General features: G+C 37.4%; 1 protein-coding gene across 5 annotated transcripts in view; it reads right to left on the reverse strand.

Annotated features, from left to right (window-relative positions):
- LOC149069405 (coiled-coil domain-containing protein 174) overlaps positions 1-19144 on the reverse strand; it is a 149366-nt gene that overhangs the window by 55756 nt on the left and 74466 nt on the right. For all 5 annotated transcript variants that reach the window (XM_089249641.1, XM_089249640.1, XM_089249644.1 and 2 more), the window contains 2 exons: positions 14947-15073; positions 9468-9538 (listed from right to left, as the gene is read on the reverse strand). In XM_089249641.1, coding sequence (XP_089105767.1) covers positions 9468-9538; positions 14947-15073 — 198 coding nt within the window. The remainder of the gene's footprint in view (positions 1-9467; positions 9539-14946; positions 15074-19144) is intronic.

Here is a 19144-nt window from a genome sequence, read left to right on the forward strand (position 1 = left end):
ACATTCATGATTCCTCAAGTGTCAAGCATATACCTGTGTGTGCCGTAAAAAGATCTGTTCCTAGTATTGTCAATGAATACTCTGATGTTTTTGAACAAACAGTGGGCAAGATTCCAGATTATATATGCTCCCTGAAATTGCGGAAAGATGCCAAACCAGTGTTTGTTAAACCACGTCCGGTACCATATGCTTTGCGTGAAAAAGTTGAAAAAGAACTGGATAACTTGTGTGATCAAGAGATCATAGAAAAAGTGGATCATTCAGAAAGGGGAACTCCACTTGATTGAATCCACCGCAAGATTCCAGATTATATATGCTCCCTGAAATTGTGGAAAGATGCCAAACCAGTTTTTGTTAAACCACGTCCGGTACCATATGCTTTGCGTGAAAAAGTTGAAAAAGAACTGGATAACTTGTGTGATCAAGGGATCATAGAAAAAGTGGATCATTCAGAAAGGGGAACTCCATTTGTCATCGTGCCAAAATCTGATGGTTCTGTAAGACTTTGTGCTGATTACAAGGTGACTGTAAACAATCAACTTCATGATGCCAGACATCCAATACCCAAGATTGAAGACATATTCAACAAGCTAGGAGGTGGATCATATTTCTGCACATTGGACATCCACAAAGCATATTTGCATTTAGCAGTCGATGAAGACAGTGCAAAAGTTCAAACGATCTCTACACATCGAGGTACTTATTTGGCAAAAAGATTGTTTTTGCCAAATAAAAACAGCACAGACTTTGAAAACGGCACCGAACAAATTTCATTCTTTCATGGATCAGTTTGTTCAAGATTTAGATGGAGTAACTGCATATTTTGATGATTTAATTATACAAGGCAAGACTTATGAGGAATGCACAACACACTTGCTGAATGTTCTAAATAAATTACGAAAATATAATTTGCATGTAAATATCAACAAATGTAAATTTTTTGAAAAAAGTGTAGAATACCTTGGACATGTGATAACTTCCAAAGGACTGAACAAATCTCCAGCTAAGATTCAAGCTATTCAAGAAGCACCCAGACCAAAAAATGTTGACGAATTGAGACAATTTTTGGGCTTAGTTATGTATTACTCGAAATTCATCAAGAGTGCATCAAGGTTACTTCACCCATTAAATAGTCTTCTCAGGAAAAGTATTCCGTTCAACTGGACAGCTGATTGTGAAGCAGCATGGATAAAAATCAAGTCTGAAATTGCTAATGACCAAGTCCTCATACCATTTACTCCAGAACTTCCAGTGACTTTGGCTACTGATGCTAGTCCACATGGTCTATCCGGAATATTATCGCATATTATGCCTGATGGAAGTGAACGTCTTATTGCATTCGCTTCAAGATCACTAACAGCTGCCGAGAAAAATTACAGCCAGCTCGATCGAGAAGCTACAGCTGTATATTGGGCATGCAGAAAGCTCTATGATTACATCTTCAGTCGAAAATTCACATTGGTAGTGGACAATAAACCAATGATGACTCTCTTGCATCCAGAGAAAAAACTTCCAGCATTGTCAGCTACAAGAATGTTGCGGTATGCACATTTCCTTTCCAACTTCGACTATGACATCAAACATCGAAAATCATCCGAACATGCAAATGTAGACTATTTGTCGAGAAGTCCCTTACCATTGACAGATGTAGAAGTCAATACTGTTGATGATGAGTATATCCTGCAAGCATCAGTGATTAGACACATATCCACAGACACAATTACTTCTGAAGAAATCTGAAAAGAAACAGAATTGGATGATGATCTTCGTGAACTAAAGAAAAATGTGATGGAAGGAACTTTATATGACCCAGAAATAACATTACAAGAAGGAATTCTACTTCGTGGACACCGTGTAATAATACCTAAGATACCTCAACCAACCATCCTTCAAGAACTACACTCAACTCATTGTGGAATAGTGAAGATGAAAGCACTTGCTCAAAATTACTGCTATTGGAAGAATATTGTTAGAAGAGTTACAGAAACACCCCTCTCGGAAAGGGTCCATTTCGGCACGGGGAAAGGATATAAATTATCCCGGGTTGCCAGTAAAAGATGTCTTGGCGCAAATCGGTTCTCTATGTATGCAGGTATTCTTCACGCTTCAGTGAGCTGCGCTTTGTGTTGACGTTTGTTAAAAGATGTACTGAAAAATTGTTATAAATTTTGGAAGTAAATTAAATTTCTTAATTTAAAAAATTAAAATGATTAAATTTAATATTTTGAATTAAAATATTTAATACAGAAAAAAAATGTAAAGGGAGTAAAATATTAATAATTGAATTACTAAAATAATAAAATAAATTACTTGAAATTAATAATTTAATACAAATGGAGTATTATTAATTTAATAATTTATTACTACAGTAAATTATACTGCATTTTCTTCGGTTTAATTTCTATACCTCAGCAAGAGAATGCCACCTGCTAGCAATTAGCCATTCTTCTGTTTGCCTTCTCTTATATATCACTCTTTTTTTCCTTTTTACTTTCTCCACAGAAGCTACTCATATGGGCTTTTCAAACAGGACAAATTCAGTAGTGACAAATAAAAAGATTGAACATGCATGTTTGTCAGGTTTGCAATTACATATGTAGCCACCTTAAGGATATGCCCCCCCCCCCCAAGGGCAGGGCTTACGGGATCCAGTCCTGGGGCCCTGGAAAATTCTAATAATTTTTTACTTTAAATTCACTTTAGAGTGATCGGTTGAAGATTTCAGCTGAAAGCCCGGCTACAAGACGTGGGGGCCATGCTTAACGGCATCGGAAGCATGGTCCTCTCATGCTACAGCAGGGATCCTAGCTGGGACCTCTCACTGGCTGTCCGTACTGAATTTAGTATAGAAAAAAAAGAAAATTATAAGAAAATTCTCTTGAATTGGATTTTGTCAGCCACATCCTTCTGGGGGCCATGGTCAAAGATGTTTTATACGTGTAGTGTTCGGTTTCAGCATGGAACTGATAATTGAAAAAAAAAGGCTGGAGTTTTCAATCTCTTCTGCGGAATAAAAAATATATATTTTTGTATTAAAATAATGTGCTGTAAGTGCTCGAGCAGCAGGGCCGTCTTAAGAGCATCACAGGCCTTCCCGGGCCAAGTGATTTTTCTCAGCCCCTACACCATAAATTCTGGAAAATTTCAACAAGATTTTATTTTTGTGAATCTAATGCGACAATGCCTTAAGACGGCACCGTCAAACAGCCAGTGTTTACATAGGGGCCATTCAAGTATTACGTAAGCAAATTTTTAGCCATTTTTGACCTCCCCCCCTTGTCAGCAAAATGTCATCATCAGCTCTGCCCCTCTGAATCCTAACGCATATTGGTGGGATCAGAGACGTATATGGGGGGGGGCATAGGGGACTCGTGCCCCCCCCCCTCTAACGATCAGAAATGTATTTTTTTAATGCAAAAAAATACTTTTTTTCATTTTAAATTTTGGAAAACAATACCTTTATATGTTATAATTAATTTCTGTTAACCAGTCAAGTGGTTTGCCGTCACTGCCATACGTAATGTTGGCGCCTACAACTGCATTTGCCGACAGGCAGACTTTTCACTCTTTTTCACATAGATATGACGAAATAATTTGTAGTACATGTGCTGCCATCTCTGTACAGCCATCCTTCTACTTTATTATCTTATCACTAGATGGAGTTGACAATTATATTTCAAGGTCTGAGATTATTATTACTATTATCTTTGTCATGTTTTGAAAAGCTGCATCCCCATCGCTTTTGTTTCAATTTCCAACTCCCTTGCGAAGATGCATCTGTTTTATTACTCATATATCTTTTAGCAAAGGTTCAACTACTATGGTTCCCCATAAATCCATCAACAGCATTTCTTTCAGTCACAGGACATTATGACCGCCCCTCCCCACTTTTGGGGTGTCATATTATGTCTCGATACATTCGTGCTATAAAAAAAATATTTTAATATTTCAAACTTCCAAGAAAAGGAAAAAAAAGGAAAAAAAGTACGCGCATCTTTAAAAAAAAGTGGGCACTGCGGGTAACACTCCGAGAAATTAATTGGACAGTTGACTGGTTAATTTCAATGTTATTTGAAGGCTATGAACTCAAAATTTACCTTTAATAAATTCATTGCGACCTACCCTCTAAGCCATCTAATGATAAATCGCATAAAGGCTGTTGTCCCGCGGACCAGATGGGGCCTGCCCTACTCAAAGCTAATTTTGTAAAAATGAACTAAGCGGCAAATTTACAGATCGGTTAAGTTTCCCGTGGTACAATTCCAGAACATTTAAGCGGCCCGTGGCACATTTTCAGATCACTTAAATGACCCGGGACACAGAGTGACATGTGACATAGTTTTAGAGCACTTAAATGGCCCCCAGTGTGGCTCTACATCACTCAAGTTACCCGCAGCACAGTCTCAGATTACTTAAGTGATCCGCGGCATATAATTACGGATCAATTGAGTGATATCGTGGCACAGTTCCAGAGCACTTTAGCGGCCCGTACACATTTCCAGAGCACTTAAGTGGCCCGGACACATTTCCAGATCACTTGGAGCCGCAAAATATTTAGAGATCACTAAAGTGGCTCTGTAGGACTAGTATCAATAGGAGGGAATGTTACTTCAAGTGCCCCCTAACTATCGAAAAGGTTTTTTTTTCCGTTTTTGGCGCACAGCGTAAGTTGCCATTAAGAATATTTCATATTTTCTTAACCGACTGACGGTTTGAGGGTGTTGAGAAAATCTACTTGAAAAAGGTTCAGGTAATTGTCACAAAACTGCTTCGAAAAAAATCCAACCATTTTTCCTTCCCCCCGTACAAACAGCGGGATATCGGATTTAGTGTTGTGTGGTTTAAAATTTTTGTTCCGCCCACTGTTGAATGCTTCTTTGTAGGAGAGGAAAAGAAAAGGTGTGTTCTCTCGTAAAAGGATTCAAACTAAGTACAATACTTGGCTTTTTGTGGGCTCGTCTTTTTTTCCCATTCCTCTGCCAACGTATTTTTTACTTTTCAAGTAAAGATCTGGGCAAAATGGAAGTGATTACACGAGCGCTGATTTGAACAACTACCAAATTATTTTACTCAAAAATTTCAACAAACTTACCGTATTCCCACGCATTGGCCGGCATGCCGTAAAACACGAGGGGCACCAGCTTTTTGTATGTTGTGGTCTCGGCCACTTTCGGCATGCCGGAAAAAGTGAGGTTATAATAGGATCACAGCATGCATTCAGCTGAATCAGTGGACTTTCCGAATAAAGTTGATATATATAATTTTTTTTTCTAAATCACTCTTCCTCGTTTTCTTTAAATATTAATTTGTCTCGTTCTTCCTCAGGAATAAATTGAATCTATGCATCTTGTGTTCATAAAACTTTGAAAAGAAAGTATTTTACTTACATAGTTCCTGAATTTTATTACTCCATGCCATCTGACATGAATTCAACTGTCAGCCTTCATTCATATACAGGGCCGCAATTAGGGGGAGCAGACGGGTCTCGTACCCCGGGCGCTGAACCCGAGGGGGTGCAAATTTCATTCTGAAACCTCTCCCTTACCATAACAAGAGGGCGTAAAAATGTGCGCTTGCCCCGGGTGACCAAGCATCTAGTTGCGGCCCTGTTCATACGCATGTATAGAAGACTAATCAAATTTTACCTTCTTTCAATTACAGTACCGACATTGAACAATATTTCAGATTCTCCCTGAAATATTTCATTTCCTTCTTCCTCCCATTCAGTTATTCATTCTAATATTAAATATTCAACTGTTTGTTTTCACTAACATCCAGTAAGAGCCATCATTGTTGACTCCGCGGATATGTATAATCTATTTTCCTGATAAGAAATTAATAAAAAAATAAAGATATTCAAGAATTTTCCAGAATCCGTGAATCAAATTTATCGGCATTCCGGAAAATACGGATATTTTCAGCATGCTGGTATGCCCCACTGTTTCCCGGCATGCCAGCTAATGTGGGGGAGTACGATAATTGTTTTGCTAAGAAATTAGTTTTTCTCACTAATTGAATTCAATTGCTGTGGCCCGTTTGATCGTTAAATTTCTTCCTAAAAACATTATTGTGCAAATAAATGTTATGTTAGGTTGTTTGACCTCAAGACCTGTAAGACCTTTCTATTATGTGGACAATGGTGCTATTGGAAGAGCCGTAGCCAGAAATTTCTTGTGGGTTGGGGGAAGGGAACTGACAGTGCAGTACTTAGTCAAGATTCCACAATATATAAGTAAAATTCTGGCATTTAGGGGGATGACTGGCAGTGGGGGGGAGCCAGAGGATGCAGTGAGTGCTCGAGTACCTACAGTATTCTGTACCACTGATCTGTGAAAGCTCAAGTCAAGCACCCACGGTTTCGTAACTCTTCCGACGTATCTAATGGCTGGGCCACCAGATCACTATCTTAGATGGAAAAAAAAAAGTCAGTCAACCATTTGGATGTTTCGTTTGTACAATGAGCACACTTTTTATAAGAAGTGTGAGTAAATGACCACAAAAGATACAATAAAAAAATTGTATTTTATTTTTAAATTTAAATGTACTTTTTTTTCGTTCAATGTTGAGGCATTGTGCTTGATGAGCACGTACGAGCTTATTCATGTCCTGTCACATAAGTGTGAGGAATTGATGGATGAGCTGCACATTTTTTTTTTTTTTTCGTACGTAATGCTTAATCATAAGCCGTGGCTCAGCTTTTACAGCACAATACTTTTTTACTGGATTTTCACCCGTGGCCACTTAGTATATTCTAGAGCTACTGTGTCGTCGCGTGGACATCATTCTGGGCTCTCATCACGAGCATCCAGGTTTGTACCTCACTGGCGGCAGAGTGGTGGTCTACCGAAGTTTGTTTTCTGTGGTTTTTCAACTTAATGAACGGTTACAGCAGCGGTTCTCATCCTTTTTTTTACTCGCGGAGCCCTTTTCAGTATATAATTTCTATGGCGAAGCACTGTTTCACTCGAGGAGCACTTATTTCATATAATTTTTATGGTAGAACCTTGTAGGCCTCTTATTTTTTATTTATCTATCAAAGTTACTGATTTGTTTTATTTTCCTCGAGTCACCGCGGAGCCCCTGGGAAGTGGAGCACCGGTTGAGAATTGCTGGGGTTACAGGTTCATCCTGCTTGAAAGTTCGAATTTACTCATGACCGGTCAACAATGTGATAACATGCTTATATTTATTTCCACTTCCAACTGTTTTTTTTTTAATTCTTACTATAACCGATAAAATTAAAAAAAAAAAAGCCACACACGAGTGCCCTTGCCTTATTTATTTTTTAGAACATTGCTCAACGAAGTGATGAACAATGATATAAAAATGTACATATTTGCATAAGCACTGGTACTATCGGAAAATTATCAACTGAGCAATGAAATGTTGCAGAGATTGAATACATGCGTGGATTTAGGTATTGCAAATGAGCCGCATTCTCGATTTCACTGAACATTAGCATGGCATAGTTTGCGCAAAGCTAATAGAATTCCATACATGTTATGTACACCTTACCACAAATGTGATGCGCATACGTTCCCATATGCTTTCTCAGCGTATGTTCGCCCAACTCTGGTTCACAAGTATGGGCTGATCCAGGCATAGTCCGGGGGGTATAATGTCTTCATGGGGCCTACATGATAAAATTCTGGCACACAATAATTTTCGAAAGTATGTAAATATGTAAGCTGTTACTTCCATCGAAATATTGAACCCCCCCCCTTCCCGAAAATCACTTTGCACGCGGGAGGGTGTGGGTTGGCGCGATCTTGGCATCACTGCCCAGCATATAACCTTCGCAAGAGGGAAGCTCGCTGGACTCTAGAGACATGACACTCTTAACAGACACTATGACAGTCTTTGTTTATAAAATTTTCGCTTTCACTATAAATTTTTTCAAAAAGAAAATAGTTCGTATACTTTTAAATGGTTTAGTCTGCTGGGTGAGGTTAGGGGCCCAGGCAAAGGCCAAGAAACAAGAAGTGAGAATAAAACATGGTCCAAAGAGGGTTACAGGGGGTAGGGTAAAGGAGTTAAGAAACACTGGTATCAATTATGCTCTGCGTAAATAAACATTATACTGTATTTGGTTTTCTGATGTAGGGTTTCCAATCACATCGGATAATTGAGGTTCTGCCGTATCGTACTTGAGTAGTTATAAAGAGGTAAAGATAAACACATGAAAAATAAAATTAAAAAATTTCGCTTATACTGTAAAAAATTAAAATCACTGGAAAGCCAGGATGTCACAATTCGGGGGGGGGGGGGATCCTGTTTATCTCTATGCATTCAGTGTTTCGCAGTCAATGAGTTTTAATACGATGTAATTTTTTCATGCAAAAATAAAAGTGAATGCCAGTACATATCCTACAATCAAGCGATAAGAATTTCTATAATAAGATAAAGACGTGCCTTTTAGGTGGGGCATTTCTTGCTGAAGAGCAGCCTTTTTTTTTTTATACTTTCTGAAAATTCCTCTTCGTTTACAAAAGGATTAAGGCTTTTTTGAACTGACTATTCGAGAGCTGCTTATCAAACGTCTATCTGCTAAGTTAATTGAAAACTGTCCCCTCCCGCTGAAGAGGCAGAAGCCATTTTGTCGTTTTCAACGCCCAGCGCTGTTGCGAGTACAATGGTCATTTTGTGGAGAAAGGAGAGGGGCGTATGCTAAGCCAGCTTAGTGATTCTTTATGGGGGGAAAGCAAGGCAGCATATTTACGGCCAGGACCATTTGGAAGTCGAAAAGTTCACACGTAAAAATACGGCCTAGACCGTTTGGAAGGCATCAACTTCACACGTACATATACGTGCAGGACCGTCAGTCGGTTAAAGGGTGGTTGATGATGTAAGCATCATCCAAAACCCCCCCCCCCCATCAAAAGTCAGCAAATCGCAACCCCCCCCCCCATCGATGATGACGTAATACTTGAACAGCCCCATAACAAAAACACTGCTTGCAATGATGCCGTAATTGAGAGCACTGCCGTGGCGCTTTTGGTTAAATTTCTAGGAGGCCAAAATAGCGCTAAAGACGGCAAACGGGAAAGTGCCATTGCTAATGCGGTATTCTCTATAGGCAGTTGCTTTACCTAAAAGGAAATAATAGAATCGTCTGACGTGCCGTAGGTGATGTTCTTCTCATGATCGGTGGACTTATATATCCAGGCCACTTTCATGAGACTTCTTCAAAAAATACCACTTATATATATCATCTTACACCATACTATTTAAAGATATACTATCAGAGTATACCCCAAGAATATAAAATGTAGTAAGAATTATTTTGGCTAATAATGAATCAATGTTTTTCATGGAAAAAAATTATATTTAGGCCACTTTTGAGTTTTTGAAAAAAATCAAGCTGGTTTTTTAAAAGAATTCACTTGGTTAAAACCAACATGGTTTAAACCAAACAACCCTAACTGTAACATATACATTTAAGCCACTCGAAAGAAAGAAAAACATACCATTGAACTGAACATTCTGATAATGAATTGCACCAAATGATTGTTTGTCAATATTCTGCTCATCTGAAACACTGGAAATTTAAAAGATAAAAAATTTAGATAGAAATTTAAAAAATATTATTTTAATAAGGAAAATTAATAATTGGCCTAATACGCTGTCCTCATAAAAATCAGCTAAAATCATATATAAGTACTTTTTGAAGAATTTCAAGTCTACTTTTTATGAAATTAGATATCTACACTGCTCAAAAGAATTAGGGGAGCAAGCAAAAAAGTGAAGAAAATCGTGCGAGACAGCCACGTATTGGCATACAATGGATAGTACACGCATATCAATGCGCAATACAGAAAAAAGACGTAAACAAATTTGGAATTAAGCTTTAATTCTTTGAAAATATGGAAAAAACATGAAAAGATGATTTAGAGCAACAATTTGGTTACATGTAAACGATAAAAAAAAAGTACTGTTTAAACATAATGCATGAGTTTTAATAGGGCGTGTGGTCTCCTCGAACAGCTAAGACTGCTGCACACCTGTTTGCCATGGATGCGAGGAGGTTATTGATCAGACTTTGGGGAATACTCCTTCCACTCCTCAAGAAGAAGTGCAATCTGCAAGTCTCGGACAGTAACAGGCGGCCTTGGTCGCGCAGCAATGCGTCGTCCGAGCATGTTGAGCATGTCCCAAACATGCTCAATTGTATTCAGGTCAGGAGAGCACGCTGGCCATTCCATACGCTGTATTGTTTCAGCTTCAAGCATGTTCTCCACCAGACGAGCTCTATGCGGTCGGGCATTCTCATCCTGGAAAACAAAGGAATCTCCAATGGCTCCAGCGTAAGGGATGACATGAGGTCGCAGTATCTCGTCTGCATACCTTCGGGCCGTCAAAGTGCCATTCCGAATGATATGCAGGTCCGTACGTCCGCCTATGCTGATTCCACCCCATACCATCCAACCAGCTCGTCTGTATTGTGACCTTTCACGAACGAATGTGGGGTTATTTCGAGTGCCCCTGTTCCTCCATACCAGAACACGTCGGGTGTCACACTCCAGACTGAATCGGGACTCGTCTGTAAACAGCACTTGGCTCCAATCATGTTGCTCCCAATCTCGATGTTCAGCAGCCCATCTTCTTCGGGCCGCACGGTGGCGTGGGGTCAACGGAATGCAGACCAATGGCCTAAGTGCATAGAGCCCTCCCTCATGAAGCTGATTACGTACTGTTTGGCTGGACACCCTTCGTCCTGTTGCCAACAGCAACCGTCTTTGCAGCTGCGTAGCATTCTCTGTTCTGTTTCGACGGGCTGTTAACCATACATACCGGTCATCAGTTGCTGTAGTAGCAGCAACTGTTAGTGGCCGACCTTGCCCTGGTCGACGTCTAACATTTCCTGTTTCTTGGAATCGATTCCACAGCCTTGCAACAACACTTCTGGCGACTCCAACAGCGTCCGCGACACTACGTTGTGTTTGCCCGGATTATAGTCTGCCTATAACACGCCATGCCATGGATTCTGGTAAATCACGTTGTTGAGACATCCTCAAGTCACCTTGTCTCAAAAAAATATACTGCACAATCAAATTTCACAGTTACGGCAGTAAAACAGCCGTTTCTGCAACATCCCAATTTCTGCCCTTATCTCCTTTTTCTGGTTTTTGACGTCATGAACTTTGATTTGCATATGAAGTTTTCTTCTTCCGTTTCCTGCTAGGTTTTAAATTATGGATGATTCATTTTATGTTACTTATCGGTATACATCTTGGCGCAATTTTGTTAAAACCATGTGCTCCCCTAATTGTTTTGAGCAGTGTATATACAGTCGAATCCTGTGATAACGAGATCCAAGAGACCAGAGAAATCACTTCGTTATAACGAAATTTCGTTCAAGGAATTCCAAGTTTTAGCATTGTTCCTATGTAAAATTATCTGGAAAAGTGTTCGTTAAAACAAGATTTTCGCTATAACAGTATTCGTAAAAACAGGATTCAACTGTATATATATATGTAATTGATTTTCTGTGTGTCTATGTTCTCTATACAAATCTGAAATTTTAGATCGATCGTCGCCAAATTTTGCATATATACCAAATGGGACCTGACTTGAATGATAGGCTACTTAAAATTTCGCCAGAGCAGGGCAAATGCCCCAAATAGGCAAAAACTGACTGGCAACAATGGATTTTGAACCTCAACAATCACTTTCGGAAGGTTTACTTTGGTTACCGTGGTTCCCTAGCAATGCGTTTCAGACATGCATTCCTTTACAATGGTTTGTCACTTCTTTAACGCTGCCAGTATATGTATAATAGTTTATGCTTTTATAATGGTTTGCCACTTTTTCAATTCCCCAGTTATGAGAGCTTTCAGAATAGATGTCAGAATCATCATCAGCATCACTTTGAGGGTCAGGCAAAGGATTATCCCCATAGAAATCAGTGCCAAAATAGCCAACTTTACTGTAGAAATGTGGAAATTTGGTAGGGTTTTCTGTCACATAATAAATTTTAAAAATTGTATTGATTTCTTGATTTTTGAAATATTGAGCTCGCTTAGAGATATACGAAGCCCAGGAGATTAAATATGAAGTAATTATCCGGACATGTGTGTGTGTGTGTGTGTATATATATATATATATGTGTGTATATATATATATATATATATATACACACACACTTTTGAGTTGGATATCCATGCAATAACATTGATTTCAACTTCTCATTTACATCTTCTCAAGCTCAAGAATGAAAATGTGTCTGTATTGTCTTTTAATATTGAACTGCATAAATTCATATAGTTTAGGTTGTTTTAAAATTTATGGGCCCCCATAAAGTACATCGAAGAAATTCCACTGCATTAACTAAACATTTTTGGAAGCTGAAACAGGCAAATGGATAACTTGAAGTTCAAGGGAAAGGGGGAAATCAAAATACCTAGCGCCCATTGAAAAATTAAGAAAAAAAATTATTTCTGTTTCTTTAAAATCTAGATTTGTTTATTTCATGAGTCGCACAGGAAGTTACCATAATGATTAACGTGGACACAGTTTGTATGTCCCTCAAAGAAAGAGGGAGATTAGAATTTTGCTTAAAAGTTTTCGGGTTTTTTGGCTGACAGTTTTCGTCTTTCAACGTTTCGTTCGCACGAGTGGCGAACATTTTCAAGAAACCTTACGTTACAGCGGGAAAAAGGCTACTCCTTACGCCTTCTCCCTGCTTGAGTCACACTGCCTCGTCGGGATTGGTCCGTTGAGCCAGTCTGTTTTCCCATTGGCCAAAGTTGTTCCTAACGGCTCTGGATAATGCTTGAATTTCAATCTCATCATTTTCAAAATGGGAAACCAAGCACACTGTTGAGTTTAATCCTCTCTTTCTTTTTGTTGAAGCAGTTCTTGTGGTTTTGAATTTCTATTGCTTCTCTAAAAATATATGGGAAATATCTCATGTCATTGGATAACACTTGGGTGTTTGTGAAGAGAATTTTGTGGTCCTTGGTCAGGGCATGCTTTGCTACGCATGACTTAGTCTGTCCTGTTGATCTTTGGCCAACCTGAAGCATTCACTAAGCTTTCTGGTTAGCTTGAAGATGGTCTTGGTGCCAAATTTTCTCAGGTGTCATCCAATTCTGTACGTAACTCGAGGAATGTAAGGGATAAACACTTTTTCGGTTGCTGGTTCTTCTAAATTCCGTGAAGCATTTTTTGGATGTATGGCCCTCATTACATCTCCTGTAGAGTATCCATTGGCCTTGAAGGTCCAAATCAGGTGTAATTTTTCTTCATAAAAATGTTCTGGCTCACAGATTCTTCTTGCCCTTTTCACCAGAGCTTTGATTATACCTTGCTTCTGGGCAGGATGGTGATTAGACTCCTGGTGCAGGTATCCGTCAGTGTGTGTCTTTTTATGGTAAACCGTATGGCCCAGTCTGTTACATTTCCTTGTGACCAGAACATCTAGAAACAGAAGGGACCCCTCTTTTTCTTCCATTGTGAATTTGATGTTATGATATATACTGTTCAGATGAACTAGGAACTCTTCAAGTTCTTCATTACCCCATATAACAAATGTGTCTGGGTTCAAAAAAAATTTTAGTTTTTCATTATAAAGAAATTCCAGGTTTTTGCATTATTCTTATGCAAACTTATCTGAATGAATAAATGAACGCCAGAACTTTGCCACTGGACTTATCCCATTGCTGAGATCTCTTCCAGCCCAGCTTTGTGGCAGAGTGGAACAAAGTGAGTGCACTTAACAGTCTGAGTGTTTAACTAGTGTTGTGCTTGATATTTCAGTGCTGCCATCTATACTTCAAATGGTGAGTGAAGTGTAATGATTGAATATTTGTTACGTTGTAGGCCTGCTGCTCTCTGTGGCAAGACTTTTTAACAGGGAGATCGGCTCCCATTCGCACCTTGAAGTTAGAAACCACAGAAAATCAACTTCAGCCAACCACCACTGTGGCGCCAGTGGGGTTTGAACCTGGATCCTCGCGATGCGAGTCTATGACCACTCAACCACCCCAGCGGCATGCAAACTTATCTGAAAAATTAGAAAAGTGTTTGTTGAAACGAGATTTTTGCTATAACGGCATTCGTTAAAACAGGATTTGACTGTATTTCTAATTTGATAACGCACTAATAAGTTTTAAATCCTCTCTCAAAATGATTCTAATGTACTACCCCTCAAGTAAAGACAAGCACAGAGAAAAAAAGAAAAGAACATTTCGAGTGAAAAAAACATGTTTCTATCTACTTACATAAAAAATTCTCAAGATTACCTCAATTGACGGGTTATCTCAAAATAACGTACAACTTGGCAAGCTTAAGAATGATGATTGTATTTAATCCATGGAACTTCCGACACAATATTATGTCAGAAACATTGGACAGCTTACCATTCATATTATAGAGATTATGAGATTGGCACCTATGCCAGAACTCTTGTGAACAATTTTAGCCAATGAGGGAAAATCTTGCTCAACAGACCAATTACAATGAAGCAGTACGACTGAAGCCGGGAGAAGGCATAAGTAGTAGACCTTTTCCCACAACAAGTAAGATTTCATTTCTTGAAAACGTTCCCCACCTGTGAAAACAAAACATTGAAAGACAAAAACTTTTTTTTTTACTTTACATGATAGCCATAAAAGCCTTGTTTGTTTCATTCATATTAATGAGGTTTTATTTATTTTTTTTTTAAAGAGGATTTTATGTTAGTTAAATATAGAGAAAAATACCACAGTTATCACTATTTTAAAGAATGAGCAATGATTTTCAACAATGTAGCAAGTAAATAAGAAAAGCCAATAATGGTATTTAGTGATATTTTTCAGGCATATTATTGTCATTAACATGCCCGACCTGGTATAGAAATGTTTTGATATTTTTTAAGCCCTGCTTTATACCATACATATATGACTATCAAGTCCATTCACAGCTAATCTTCCTGAGATACAAAATTTTTCACAAAATTACAATTACCACGTCACTGGTCTGTCAATAGCAGGCCCTACACTTGAATCAAAACGTATAGTATTCAGATGAATTTTCGAGTTTTGCTTTCTTTTCTGATTGAAATTCACCAGACAAGTATCCTCTACATTGCCATCTGAAAATGAAAAAAACAAAACAAAAAAAAAACATCATTGGTGAAACTATATTTTACATTAATACCTGGGTATACATATACACCAATATAAACATATATTAATTAAAGTAAAAAAGGAATATTAAGCCATAGAAAAATACGGTGACAACGGGCTAGTATGCAGCGATTTCTGTCGCTTCTCTGGCTCCCTTTCTTTGAAAAACATTTTACCGCTTTTTAACCACTGATTTTTTTTTTGTTTGTTTGTTTGGTTTATTTAACTTATTTCAAAATTTTTTTTACACATATATGCTTTGGTTTAATGTCTGAAATCATGTCTGATGAAGTGGCATGTTTTCAATGCAAAGATTGAGTATTGGTTCCCAGTGACATCATGTGTTGCAGAAATTGTAAAAACTCATTCCACTATCGATGTGCGGGCTTTTCCAAAAAATCTTTCAGAAGAGTTACCTCGGAAAAAAAATCGAACTGGAAATGAATATTGTGTCAACATGCTGTCGGTCTGGTGTTAAGACTAGAAGTGCAGATTCAGCGTCGAATTCTGTTCCACCCCCTGCAGCTGATCTATCTTCAAATCTGAGTTATGTAGATTTATTGAATCAATTAACATCTCAGTATGCCGATCTAAAGACATTCATCTCTGACAAGGTAGAGGAATTCAAAGAATCATTGGAATTCAACTACGATCTTATTCTAAATTTATAAAAATCTGTAGATGACCTGAAAAAACCAACTCCGATCTGCAACTCGAAAATAGACGGCTCAAACTAGAAGTACAGAATCTGACGGAATCAGTTTGTGATCTTCAATAGTACTCTAGGGGCAATAACTTTAAAATTTCGGGATTGCCTGAAGTTGAAAATGAAAATCTGCTAAACGTCAGAGAAAATCGAGGACGTTATTAAGTGTGAATTCAAGGACAATGTTTGTGCTATTCACAGAGTTCCAACCACAAGAAAAGATCACCCGAAAAATATTGAGTTGCAATTCGAATCAAAATCATTGAGAGATAGAGTTCTTAAGTTGGCTATGGCAAAACAATCCACAGGTAAAAACTTTAATTCTAGATTGGTGAATATCCCAATTTACGTAAATGAACATATGACTCCTGATCTCAAAAAGTTATTGTATAATGTTAAGTAATTTAAAATAGAGCACAATTTAAGTTTTTGCTGGTTCAAAGAGGGAAATATTTTCTTACGTAAAGGTGAAGCGTCTAAAAGATATAAACTGAAAAGCCAAAAAAACTGGTGCAGGCATGCGCATGCAAATAAAGAGATATGGAACCAATCAGAGTACGGCGCTGCGGTCGGCAACGCCTATATAACACAACAAGTGTCTGACATAGTTGTTAGATCGATTACTGTTGCTACAATGGCAGGTTATCAAGATTTAAGTGAGTTTGAACGTGGTGTTATAGTCGGCGCACGAGAGATGGGACATAGTATCTCCGAGGTAGCGATGAAATTTGGATTTTCTTGTACGACCGTTTCACGAGTGTACAGTGAATATCGGGAATCCGGTAAAAAATTAAATCTACGACATCGCTTTGTATGCGCAACAATAAATCTTATTGTTGCAGAGATCAATCTAGATCAGGAGGTGTATTAGTCTTTTATAGGAAATGGATAAATTTTAACAAGATTGAAATGCGTTTATTGCAAACTGCAGAATACGTATTGTTACGCAGTAATCAGTTCGATCTCTCTATTTTGGCTGTTTATCATTCGCATGCTTATACAATCGAGCATTTCAATAATGAATTCATGGGTTTGATCCAGCACATTACTGCTGATAATCTAATACTTATAGGTGAGCTGAATATTTATATTTTATCGAATCAACCGTACATCATTGATTATCTAACCAATCTCTCTGAAAATGGATTGATCTCTGTATACAGTGAACCAACTAGAGTCACTGCAAATACTGCAACATGCATTGATCATTTATTTGTTCGTTATTTCCCAAAACATATGGATGTTGTATCAGGCATTTTTAAATGTGATGTTACAGATTATTATGCAGTTGTGTGCAGGGTTAAGTTTACTAGTCCACATAATTTAAATTTCAAGGAGACACTCATTCATGCAACTCATTCAATAAACTATAAAGCGGTTTGTAATTTTCTCTTGAACTATAAATTTTTTTGTTCCTCTGATAATCTAGACCTTCAATATAATAGTTTCGTATATGCTATAGATTCTATTGAGCAAAATTTTAGTTTCAATAAAAACCGAAGTTTTAAATACAGAGGACGCTGTGGGTCGATGATCAGATTTATGAATTAATTCTTCTCAAAGAAAAACTGTAGAAAAAGTGCTGTAGGTATCTTTTTGACGAAATTTATAAATGTGAATATAAATTAGTTGCTCAAAATCTTAAATTACAAATTATTACTGCAAAAAATAAATATCTCTGCACTGAATTTAAAAAATGCAACACAAATAGAAAACAATGGTCTTTCATACATAATTTAACTGGTAATATTTCTAAGAATGTGTTGCCCAATAGCACTGATGATAACATTTTAGCTGAAGACTTTAATTCTCATTTCAATAATATAAGCTGTAACACCTTCATTGATGTAACTACTGTTGATTTTAAAAAATTAACCCAATCTTCAACTTCATTTTTCTTTTATCCACTTGAGGACTCTTAAACACTAAGCGTTGTAAATTTAATCTCTAGAAAGAAGAAACTTCGGGTTATGATGGGATTAACACTAAGATTTTAAAATATTTGTTTTAAAAACGTATAATTTCTCACAAATATTTATAAATAATTCCATCACTAATAATAGCTTTCCTTGTTCATTAAAATGTACTACTATGATTCCCATTTTAAAATCTGGAGATAAAAATAACTTGAGCAACTATCGTCCTATTTAGATTTTAACGATTTTTTCTAAACTGATAGAATCTGCAATGAAAATCAGACTTGTTAGTTTTTTACTTAACAACAATTTCTTTGCTCCGAATCAATATGGTTTTTTGCGGGGACGCAGTACCGAATATGCTTTACTAAACTTCTGCAAATTTACTAACAGAAGCATCGATAGAAATAAACAAACTGTAGCTATTTTTCTTCATATCTCTAAGACATTTGACTCCGTAAATCACAAAACTTTACTTACAAACTGTATTATGCTGGTGTCCGAGGTGAACCACTTCTTTGGTTCAGATCTTAAGAAATAGAACACAAAATATTAAAAAAAATTAACAATTCATTTAGTTCTTACTAGAACACTAGCAGAGGAGTTCCTCAGAGATCCATTTTGGGTCCATTTCTTTTCATTATTTTCATCAATGATTTTTGTACTTAAAAATTTTTCGGTAAAATTACTACATATGCTGACGACTCAGTAATGCTTCATTCATGCTACGATAATTTTACATTGATATCTCAAATTGAGCAAGATTTTCTAATTATTAACGAATGGTTTGCTCAGAACGATACGAGGTTAAACCTTGACAAAACGAAATTTATGCACTTTTGCCTGAAGTCCCAACTCAAATCTCATGCGATAGGTTCCGTTTAATGTGTAGGAGACAGGGCCGGTCTTAGACTTAGTGGCGCCTGGTGCAAAAACAGTAGTCAGTGCGACCCCCCCCCCCCTCCCTCAGGCAAAAATCCAGAGTGATGTGTCTGAGGAGGCAATTTTTGTTATTCATCACTGTCCCGTATTTTACAGGACAGATTCATTCTACCATTTTATCAGACTTTTGGTGTGGTGATCGTCCACGTCTCCCCACACAACTCTTGGTTGGATATCAAGACACAAAGAAGTCGGAAAAACTTCTAGAATGGGATTACTGCTATTTAACTTGCAAACAAACAAAAAAAAACCAAACTCGTTTGATTTAATTAACAGATTTAAAAACATTGAAAAAGCAAAACGTCACACATTTATGTAGGATACTCATCACAAGAATCTATCTTCATCTTATCTTACTTATTTTAATTGAGTTTTATGGTAAAATTCGTGTAGTGCACACATCACGTACGGGCTAAGATGATAATAAAAGTGGTTAAATTAGAGATATTTCCGTATGATTTCTTTGATATTTA

This window comes from Pholcus phalangioides, unplaced genomic scaffold (assembly GCF_987345545.1).
Source record: "Pholcus phalangioides strain wild (caught in Gottingen) unplaced genomic scaffold, Ppha-v1.0 ptg000022l_1, whole genome shotgun sequence".
NCBI classification, from domain to species: domain Eukaryota; kingdom Metazoa; phylum Arthropoda; class Arachnida; order Araneae; family Pholcidae; genus Pholcus; species Pholcus phalangioides.